Raw genomic sequence first — 10,866 nt, 5'->3', positions numbered from 1 at the left:
ACAGCAGCGCATAGCAGCGCATAGCAGTGCAGTGTGCGTAGCAGCGTACAGCAGCGTGCAGCAGCAGCGTACAGCAGCGCACAGCAGCGGTAGCGCGCGCAGCAGTGCGCAGTAGCGCACAGCAGCGCGCGCAGCAGCGTCAGGCGCAGCAGTGCAGCAGTGCAGCAGCAGTGCACAGCAGCGCTCCAGTGCACAGCAGTGCGCACAGCATTAGCAGCGCATAGCAGCGCAACCGCATGCGCACAGCAGTGCAGCAGCGCACAGCAGCAGCGCACAGCAGCGCACAGCAGCGCACAGCAGCGCGCAGCAGCAGCGTGACAGCAGCTGCAGCAGCGCACAGCAGCGCACAGCAGCTGCGTACATGTGCATAGCAGCGCACAGCAGCGTGCAGCAGCAGTGCGCACTAGCAGCGGCACAGCAGCGTACAGCAGCGCGCACAGCAGTTAGCAGCAGCGCAGTTAGCGCGTGGACAGCAGCGTGCAGCACAGCACAGCAGCATAGCAGCAGCGCACAGCAGCGTGCACAGCAAGCGCACAGCAGCGGCAGCAGCGTGCACAGCAGCGCATAGCAGCAGCGCACAGCAGCAGCGCACAGCAGCAGCGCATAGCAGCGCGCAGCAGCGCTCAGCGCACAGCAGCGCACAGCTACGCACAGCACAGCAGCGCACAGCAGCTAGCGCGCATGAGCAGCGCATGTAGCAGCAGCGCACAGCAGCAGTTATGCGCAATACAGCTGCAGAGCAGCATGCACAGCAGCGCACAGCAGCAGCGCAGTAGCAGCTAGCGCACAGCAGCAGCAGACAGCACCAGCGCACAGCAGCACAGCAGCAGCAGCTGCACAGCAGCGCATAGCAGCGCACAGACAGCGCATTGTAGCGCAGCAGCGCGTACAGCATGCATGCAGCTAGCAGCAGCAGCTGTAGCTACAGCAGCACAGCGGTGCGACAGCGCAGCAGCGCGCACAGCAGCGCACATAGCAGTGCACAGCAGCGCACAGCAGCGCAGCAGCAGCAGCGTACAGCAGCAGCGTACAGCAGCAGCAGCAGCAGCGCATAGCAGCATAGCGTCACAGCAGCAGCACAGCAGCGACAGCAGCAGCGCACAGCAGCTGCACAGCAGCGCACAGCAGCGCACAGCAGCGCACAGCAGCAGCACAGCAGCGTGACAGCAGCAGCACAGCAGCGCACAGCAGCGCATAGCAGCAGCATAGCAGCGCGACAGCAGCGCACAGCAGCGCACAGCAGCGCACAGCGCAGCAGCGCACAGCAGCAGCATAGCAGCAGCAGCGCACAGCAGCGCACAGCAGCAGCGGCAGCAGCAGCATGGCACAGCAGCGCACAGCAGCGCATAGCACAGCACAGCAGCTACAGCAGCAGCAGCGCACAGCAGCAGCAGCAGTGCAGCATGCAGCAGCGCTAGCAGCAGCAGCACTTAGCGCACAGCAGCGCACAGCGCAGCAGCACAGCAGCGTGCACAGCAGCGCACAGCAGCAGCAGCAGCGCACAGCAGCAGCAGCTACAGCAGCAGCACAGCAGCTGCAGCAGCAGCGTTACAGCGCAGCACAGCAGCGCAGCACAGCAGCGCAGCAGCAGCACAGCAGCTAGCACAGCAGTGCATACAGCGCACAGCAGCAGCACAGCAGCTTAGCAGCATGCAGCGCACAGCAGCGCACAGCAGCGCAGCAGCAGCAGCAGCAGCGCAGCAGCGCGCACAGCAGCCAGTAGCAGCAGCCAGCGCACAGCAGCAGCGCACAGCAGCAGCGCACAGCAGCAGCAGCAGCGCATACATTACAGCGCACAGCAGCGCACAGCGTTTAGCAGCATGCACAGTGCAGCGCACAGCAAAGGTAATAGCAGCTGCACAGCTAGCCGCAATAGCAGCAGCGCAGCAGCAGCACAGCAGCGGTAATAGCAGCGGCACAGCAGCGCACAGCAGCGCAATAGCAGCAATAGCAGCAGCGGCACAGCAGCAGCAGCACAGCAGCACGCACAGCAGCAGCAGCCGCACAGCAGCATGCACAGCAGCAGCAGCAGCAGCAGCACAGCAGCAGCGGCACAGCAGCAGCAGCAGACAGGCAGATCCACAGCAGCACACACAGCGCACAGCAGCAGCAGCAGCATGCGCACAGCAGCAGCCAGCAGCTACAACAGCACACAGCGCACCAGCAGCAGCAGCAGATGCAGCAGCACAGCAGCAGCTTGGCCAGCAGCACAGCAGCGCACAGCAGCAGCGGCACAGCAGCAGCACAGCAGCGCGGCACAGCAGCGGCACAGCAGTGCGCAGCAGCGCACAGCAGCGCGCAGCAGCAGCAGCGCACAGCAGCTGCACAGCAGCAGTGCACAGCAGCAGCGTCAGCAGCGCAGCAGCAGCGCGCACAGCAGCGCTGAGCAGCAGCGCACAGCAGCGCAGCAAGCAGCGCACAGCAGCTGCAGCAGCAGCGCAGCAGCAGCAGCTGCCAGCGCTAGCAGCAGCGCACAGCAGCAGCAGCAGCAGCAGCGCAGCGCAGCAGCAGCGCACAGCGAGCTGCCAGCAGCAGCAGCGCACAGCAGCGCGCACAGCAGCGCAGCAGCGCGCGCAGCAGCGCACAGCAGCGCACAGCGCGCGCGCATAGCAGCGCAGCAGTGCAGCAGCGCAAGGCAGTGTGGTATGTTAGTGTGTATAGTAGTGTGTATAGTAGTGTGTGTAGTAGTGTTTAGTGTATAGTAGTGTGTATAGTAGTGTGTATAGTAGTGTGTATAGTAGTGTGTATAGTAGTGTGTGTAGTAGTGTGTATAGTAGTGTGTATAGTAGTGTGTGTAGTAGTGTGTATAGTAGTGTGTATAGTAGTGTATAGTAGTGTGTATAGTAGTGTGTATAGTAGTGTATAGTATAGTAGTGTGTATAGTAGTGTGTGTAGTAGTGTTTAGTGTATAGTAGTGTGTGTAGTAGTGTGTATAGTAGTGTGTGTAGTAGTGTTTAGTGTATAGTAGTGTGTGTAGTAGTGTGTATAGTAGTGTGTATAGTAGTGTGTATAGTAGTGTGTGTGTAGTAGTGTTTAGTGTATAGTAGTGTGTGTAGTAGTGTGTATAGTAGTGTGTGTAGTAGTGTGTATAGTAGTGTGTGTAGTAGTGTGTATAGTAGTGTGTGTAGTAGTGTGTATAGTAGTGTGTAGTAGTAGTGTGTATAGTAGTGTGTATAGTAGTGTGTATAGTAGTGTATAGTAGTGTGTATAGTAGTGTGTATAGTAGTGTGTGTAGTAGTAGTGTGTATAGTAGTGTGTATAGTAGTGTGAATATGGTAGGTGTATAGTAGTGTATAGTAGTGTGTATAGTAGTGTGTATAGTGTGTAGTGCAGTGTGTGTATAGTAGTGTGTAGTAGTGTGTATAGTAGTGTGTGTAGTAGTGTTTAGAGAGGTCTGGTAACTGAATACGTTTTTTCAACAGATGGTCTCTGCTTGTTCAGCTGCTCTTCCTGCATCTCTTCTGACCCAATTTCCCAAACTTAGCTACCTGTATGTGTCTGTCTGTCTGTCTGTCTGTCTGTCTGTCTGTCTGTCTGTCTGTCTGTCTGTCTGTCTGTCTGTCTGTCTGTCTGTCTGTCTGTCTGTCTGTCTGTCTGTCTTGTTGTCTGTCTGTCTGTCTGTCTGTCAGATTTCAGGTAGCCAGGGCACTTTTTATTATTTTTAATAAGGAGTAATAACATTGCAACATTAATAATATTGTTAATTGACTGGGACAAAATACAATCCTTTTGCAAAATGATGCTTCTTCATTGATCGGGAAAATACTAGTCAATACGTTTGACCATCATGCTTATTGGTCTATCGGTTAATTTGCATACTCTTAGTGATTTAATTGGACCGTGTGGATTGGCGCTTAGTCGTAATTTATCTTATCTATCACACAGCATACAGAGCTTTTTCTTTGTGGAATATGGTTTGTCAGACAGCACTATGCTACTGCAGCTCCTCAGCTCCTCAGGTCCTCAGCTCCTCAGGTCCTTACTACTGCAGCTCCTCAGGTCCTCAGCTCCTCAGGTCCTTACTACTGCAGCTCCTCAGGTCCTCAGCTCCTCAGGTCCTCAGCTCCTCAGGTCCTTACTACTGCAGGTCCTCAGCCCTCAGGTCCTACTGCAGGTCCTCAGCTCCTCAGGTCCTTACTACTGCAGGTCCTCAGCTCCTCAGGTCCTTACTACTGCAGGTCCTCAGCTCCTCAGGTCCTTACTACTGCAGGTCCTCAGCTCCTCAGGTCCTCAGGTCCTTACTACTGCAGCTCCTCAGGTCCTCGGGTCCTCAGGTCCTCAGGTCCTTACTACTGCAGGTCCTCAGCTCCTCAGGTCCTCAGGTCCTTACTACTGCAGCTCCTCAGGTCCTCGGGTCCTCAGGTCCTCAGGTCCTTACTACTGCAGCTCCTCAGGTCCTTACTACTGCAGCTCCTCAGGTCCTTACTACTGCAGCTCCTCAGGTCCTTACTACTGCAGCTCCTCAGGTCCTTACTACTGCAGCTCCTCAGGTCCTTACTACTGCAGCTCCTCAGGTCCTTACTACTGCAGGTCCTCAGCTCCTCAGCTCCTCAGGTCCTCAGCTCCTCAGGTCCTTACTACTGCAGCTCCTCAGGTCCTCGGGTCCTCAGCTCCTCAGGTCCTTACTACTGCAGCTCCTCAGCTCCTCAGGTCCTTACTACTGCAGCTCCTCAGGTCCTTACTACTGCAGCTCCTCAGGTCCTTACTACTGCAGCTCCTCAGGTCCTTACTACTGCAGGTCCTCAGCTCCTCAGCTCCTCAGGTCCTCAGCTCCTCAGGTCCTTACTACTGCAGCTCCTCAGGTCCTCAGCTCCTCAGGTCCTCAGGTCCTTACTGCTGGAGTGAAACACATGTTTTTATAAGCCCAGTCATTGCGCAACATTTATAAACACAATATGTTTGTTAAAAACAGTTTTGATGGCCACGTTTAAAATTTTTTTTAAAAAGAGCTACTATTTTTCTTTCTCAACTTGTAATTGAAGTGCGCCTCCTCATTCACCGATCAAGTGCATAGGCAACGGTAGGCAGGCTATCGGGGTGCCGTTCACCACTTTACAATGATCTGGTGATCCTTGCTTCAAAGTAGCCAAAAATCAGACCATAGAAACATAGAGGGAATTATTTTTTCCACCCAATATGATAACAATTATACCATTGAAAACATATTTTCTCTCCTGTTCTATTGGTTTTCATATCAACTTTCTTTCAATTGTCGAGAAGCTAAAGGCACAATAGTTACATTAACAACCCGTTCTATTAAATTCGTCTGTAGTTGAAGACAACAGGAAGTCTGAAGGGTTGAAGAACAAGAAAGCAATAGAAATATATTCCTTACAAATGGAAAACTATTTGCAGCAATTATATGAAAAGGGAACAACATTCCCAACGCTTCCCTTGTCAATAATACCATTTTGTCCGTAATCTTGAGGAAGAATGTTAATTACCTTACTTGTTTGAGACCACAAAATAAGCCAAAATAGCTGCTAATAGTTTTCTATTGAAAATACAGTGAACGAATAATTGTGTTTTTTGAGAGTAAATTATATATAAAAAATATGTTTTAAAGTGAATTGTCATTTCTACACTCTACCTGGTTTAATTTGTTTACGTTTAGCTGTTAGCGTCTTTTTTACACTCGTAACTATGGAGACCCATCAGCTCCTCTAGTTCCACACATCTGTTCTTTATCTCCGTGACAACCCCTACTTCAAACTACTCTCTGAGTAATGGCCAGTGTTTTCCCACTGGCGTGTGTGTGAAGATCCTGTATTCCACTTTATAAAACGTTCCGTTCAGCGGGTGGTTTTACTGATTGACAGACTAATGTTTATTAACATGTAGCCTCGCCCAACAGGCCCAACACTTTGCTGACTCGATGTGTTTGGAGACCCCTGCCTGCCCCCCAGCGCCCTGCTTTCTAAAAGCTCAAATCTCATCTTTATGCGCTTTGACACATTTCATTATTAGCATGGTCTTAAGAGGGCTGGCAAGCTCTGAGCTCTGGGGATTTCATCTGGCTAAAACCTCCTCTGTCGGTATCTGTTACGCTGTTGCTGGGCAATACACAGGAACCCACCCTTCTCTTTCTTCTCTTTCTTCTCTTTCTTCTCTCTCTTCTCTCTCTTCTCTTTCTTCTCTCTCTCTCTCTCTTCTCTTCTCTCTCTGCCTATCTCTTTCTCTCTTCTCTCTCTTCTCTCTCTTCTCTCTCTTCTCTCTCTTCTCTCTCTTCTCTCTCTTCTCTCTCTCTCTCTCTCTTCTCTCTCTTCTCTCTCTTCTCTCTCTTCTCTCTCTGCCTATCTTTCTTCTCTCTTCTCTCTTCTCTCTCTTCTCTCTCTTCTCTCTCTTCTCTTTCTTCTCTTCTTCTCTCTCTTCTCTCTCTTTCTCTCTGCCTATCTTTCTTTCTTTCTTCTCTCTCTTCTCTCTCTCTCTCTCTTCTCTTCTCTCTCTCTTCTTTCTTCTCTCTTCTCTTTCTTCTCTCTCTTCTCTCTCTTCTTTCTTTCTTCTCTTTCTCTCTCTCTCTTCTCTTTCTTCTCTCTCTTCTCTCTCTGCCTGTCTCTCTTCTCTCTCTTCTCTCTCTATCTTCTCTATCTCTCTATTCTCTTTCTTCTCTTTCTTCTCTTTTTATTCTCTTCTCTCTCTTTCTCTCTTCTCTTCTGCCTCTGTTTCTTCTCTTTCTCTCTCTTCTATCTCTGCCTATCTTTCTTTCTTTCTTCTCTCTCTTCTCTTTTTTATCTCTCTTCTATTTCTTCTCTTTCTTCTCTCTTTATCTCTTCTCTCTCTTCTCTCTTTCTCTCTCTATATCTATTTTCTCTCTCTTTCTCTCTCTTCTCTCTCTTCTATCTCTTTTCTCTCTCTCTTCTCTTCTCTCTTTCTCTCTCTTCTCTCTCTTCTCTCTCTTCTCTCTTTTCTCTCTGCCTATCTTTCTTCTCTCTCTTCTCTTTTATCTGTCTTTCTTCTCTGCTATCTTTCTTCTCTCTTCTCTCTCTATCTCTCTCTTCTCTCTCTTATCTTCTGTATATATCTCTATTCTCTCTCTTATCTATCTCTCTCTATTTTATATCTTCTATCTCTTCTCTCTCTTCTATCTCTTCTCTCTCTTCTCTCTCTTCTCTCTCTGCCTCTCTTTTTCTCTCTCTTCTCTCTCTTCTCTCTTCTGGTCGATCTTTATCTTTCTTTCTTTCTTTCTCTCTCTTCCTTTCTTATCTCTCTTCTCTTTCTTCTTTTATATATCTTTATATCTCTTCTCTCTCTTCTCTCTTTCTCTCTTCTCTCTCTCTCTCTCTTCTTTCTTCTCTCTCTCTTCTCTCTTCTCTATCTCTCTCTATCTCTTCTATCTCTCTCTCTTCTCTCTATCTGTCGATCTTTCTCTCTGCCTATTATTTTTCTTCTCTTAATCTTCTTTTTCTTCTCTCTTCCTCTCTTCTCTCTTCTCTCTCTGCCTCTCTTTCTTCTCTTTCTTTCTCTCTTCTCTTCTCTCTCTTCTCTCTCTTCTCTCTCTTCTCTTTCTTCTCTCTCTTCTCTTCTCTCTCTCTCTCTTCTCTCTGCCTGTCTTTCTTCTCTTTCTTCTCTCTCTTCTCTCTTCTTCTCTCTCTTCTCTCTCTGCCTGTCTTTCTTCTCTCTCTTTCTCTCTTCTCTCTCTCTTTTTTCTTCTTCTCTCTTCTCTTTCTTCTCTCTCTTTCTCTCTGCCTATCTTTCTTCTCTTTCTTCTCTTCTTCTCTCTCTTCTCTCTCTTTATCTCTCTTCTCTCTCTGCCTGTCTTTCTTCTCTCTCTTCTCTCTCTTCTCTCTCTTCTCTCTCTGCCTATCTTTCTTCTCTCTCTCTATCTTCTTTTCTTCTCTCTCTTCTCTCTCTCTGTCTTTCTTCTCTTCTCTCTCTTCTTTTCTCTTCTCTTTCTTGCCTGTCTCTTCTTCTCTCTCTTATCTCTCTATCTCTCTTCTCTCTCTGCCTATCTTTCTTCTCTCTTTATCTTTCTCTCTCTCTCTTCTCTATCTCTGTCTTATTTATATCTGTCTTTTCTCTCTCTTCTCTCTTCTCTCTTCTATCTTTCTATCTCTTTCTTCTCTCTTTCTCTCTCTTCTCTCTCTGCCTTATATATTCTATATATTCTCTATCTTCTCTCTCTTCTCTCTCTGCCTGTCTTTCTTCTCTCTCTTCTCTCTCTTCTCTCTTCTCTCTCTGCCTATCTTTCTTCTCTTTCTTCTCTCTCTTATCTCTTTCTTCTCTCTTTTATCTATCTTCTCTCTCTTCTCTCTCTTCTCTCTCTCTTATCTTCTTCTTCTCTTCTCTCTCTATCTCTTTCTCTCTTTGCCTATCTTTCTTCTCTCTCTTCTCTCTCTCTATCTTCTTCTCTCTCTTCTCTATCTTCTCTCTCTTCTCTATCTGCCTATCTTTCTTCTCTATCTTCTCTTTCTTCTCTTTCTTCTCTCTCTCTTCTCTCTATTCTCTTTCTTCTCTCTCTTCTCTCTCTGCCTATCTTTCTTCTCTCTCTTCTATATATCTTTCTCTCTCTTCTCTCTCTTCTCTCTCTTCTCTAACATATTCTCTCTCTGCCTATCTTTCTTCTATATTCTCTTCTTCTCTCTCTATCTCTCTTCTCTATATTTCTATCTCTCTCTCTCTTTCTCTCTTCTCTCTCTTCTCTTATATTCTATTTTCTCTTTATATATCTCTCTTCTCTCTCTATATATCTCTTCTCTCTCTTCTCTCTCTTCTCTCTCTGCCTATCTTTCTTCTCTCTCTTCTCTCTCTTCTCTCTCTTCTCTCTCTTCTATCTCTCTCTCTCTTCTCTCTCTTCTCTTTCTTCTCTCTCTTCTATATCTTCTCTCTCTATCTCTCTTATCTATCTTCTCTCTTTTAATCTCTCTTTTATATATATTTTATATATATTTTCTTATATATCTTATATATCTTCTCTCAAAACTTCTCTCTCTTCTCTCTCTTCTCTATCTTCTCTCTCTTCATATATCTTTCTCTCTCTCTTCTCTCTATTCTTTCTTCTCTTTCTTCTCTCTCTTCTCTCTTCTCCTCTCTTTCTCTTCTTCTCTCTCTTCTTCTCTGCTATCTTTCTCTCTTTCTGCTCTCTCTTTCTCTCTTCTCTCTCTTCTCTCTCTCTCTCTTCTCTCTCTCTCTCTCTGCTATCTTTCTTCTCTCTCTTCTCTTCTCTCTCTCTCTTCTTCTCTTTATATCTTTCTTCTCTCTCTTCTCTCTCTTCTCTCTCTTCTCTCTTTCTCTCTTCTCTCTTCTCTCTCTCTTAATCTTTCTTCTCTCTCTTCTCCTTTTCTTCTATCTTCTCTATCTCTTCTCTCTCTCTTCTCTCTCTTCTTCTCTTCTCTCTCTTCTCTCTCTTCTCTCTTTCTTCTCTTTTATATCTTCTCTTTCTTCTCTCTTTCTCCTCTATCTTCTTTCTCTCTCTGCCTGTCTTTCTTTCTTTCTTCTCTCTCTTTCTCTATCTCCTCTCTCTATCTCTTTCTTCTCTCTCTCTCTCTCTTCTCTCTCTTTACTCTCTCTTCTCTCTCTTCTCTCTCTTCTCTCTCTTGTCTCTCTTCTCTCTCTCTCTTTCTCTCTCTGCCTATATATTCTTCTCTCTATATCTCTCTTCTCTCTAGCTTCTCTCTCTGCCTATCTTTCTTCTCTCTCTTCTCTCTTTGCCTCTTCTCTCTCTTCTCTTTCTTCTCTCTTCTCTCTCTTCTCTTTCTTCTCTTCTCTTTTCTTCTCTCTCTTCTCTCTCTGCCTGTCTTTCTTTCTTTCTTCTCTCTCTTCCTTTCTTCTCTCTCTTCTCCTTCTTCTCTCTCTTCTCTCTCTTCTCTCTCTGCCTATCTTTCTTCTCTCTTCTCTTCTCTGCCTATCTTCTCTTCTCTCTCTGCCTCTCTCTCTTCTCTCTCTTCTCTCTCTTCTCTCTCTTCTCTCTCTTCTCTCTCTGCCTATCTTTCTTCTCTCTCTTCTCTTTCTTCTCTCTCTTCTCTCTCTGCCTGTCTTTCTTCTCTCTCTTCTCTCTCTTCTCTCTCTTCTCTCTCTTCTCTCTCTGCCTATCTTTCTTCTCTCTCTTCTCTCTCTTCTCTCTCTTCTCTTTCTTCTCTCTCTTCTCTCTCTTCTCTCTCTTCTCTCTCTTCTCTCTCTTCTCTCTCTGCCTCTCTTTCTTCTCTCTCTTCTCTCTCTTCTCTCTTCTCTCTCTCTATATCTTTCTTCTCTTTCTTCTCTCTCTTCTCTTTCTTCTCTCTCTTCTCTTTCTTCTCTTTCTTCTCTCTTCTCTTTCTTCTCTCTCTTCTCTCTCTTCTCTCTCTCTCTCTCTCTTCTCTCTCTTCTCTCTCTTCTCTCTCTTCTCTCTCTTCTCTCTCTTCTCTCTAATCTCTCTCTCTCTCTCTTCTCTCTCTTCTCTCTCTTCTTTTCTGCCTATCTTTCTTCTCTCTCTATATATCTTCTTCTATCTCTTCTCTCTCTTCTCTCTTTTCTCTCTCTTCTCTCTCTTCTCTTATCTCTTCTCTCTCTCTTTCTCTCTCTTCTCTCTCTTCTCTCTCTTCTCTCTCTGCCTATCTTTCTTCTCTCTCTTCTCTCTCTTCTCTCTCTTCTCTCTCTGCCTATCTTTCTTCTCTCTCTTCTCTCTCTTCTCTCTCTTCTCTTTCTTCTCTCTCTTCTCTCTCTTCTCTCTCTTCTCTCTCTTCTCTCTCTTCTCTCTCTGCCTCTCTTTCTTCTCTCTCTTCCCTCTCTTCTCTCTCTTCTCTCTCTGCCTATCTTTCTTCTCTCTCTTCTCTCTCTTCTCTCTCTTCTCTCTCTTCTCTCTCTTCTCTCTCTTCTCTTTCTTCTCTCTCTTCTCTTTCTTCTCTCTCTTCTCTCTCTGCCTGTCTTTCTTCTCTTTCTTCTCTCTCTTCT

The 10,866-nt window shown here is 46.9% G+C and overlaps 2 protein-coding genes across 2 annotated transcripts; both read right to left on the bottom strand.

Moving 5' to 3' along the window:
* Positions 1-139: 139 nt before the first annotated feature.
* Positions 140-895, bottom strand: LOC124028107 (keratin-associated protein 5-5-like). Its single transcript, XM_046340255.1, has 2 exons — positions 427-895; positions 140-324 (listed from the first exon to the last, which is right to left on the bottom strand). Exons 1-2 carry the CDS (start codon positions 893-895, stop codon positions 140-142), a joined length of 654 nt encoding a protein of 217 aa, XP_046196211.1.
* A 27-nt stretch (positions 896-922) lies between these two features.
* On the bottom strand, positions 923-1,348 carry LOC124028106 (keratin-associated protein 4-5-like). The gene has a single exon (XM_046340252.1). It carries the CDS (start codon positions 1,346-1,348, stop codon positions 923-925), a length of 426 nt encoding a protein of 141 aa, XP_046196208.1.
* Positions 1,349-10,866: the final 9,518 nt, after the last annotated feature.

The sequence above is a fragment of the Oncorhynchus gorbuscha genome, unplaced genomic scaffold (genome assembly GCF_021184085.1).
Source record: "Oncorhynchus gorbuscha isolate QuinsamMale2020 ecotype Even-year unplaced genomic scaffold, OgorEven_v1.0 Un_scaffold_3768, whole genome shotgun sequence".
NCBI classification, from domain to species: domain Eukaryota; kingdom Metazoa; phylum Chordata; class Actinopteri; order Salmoniformes; family Salmonidae; genus Oncorhynchus; species Oncorhynchus gorbuscha.
The sequence above is the reverse complement of the archived record's forward strand: the minus strand, read 5'-3'. Positions and strand labels throughout refer to the sequence as shown.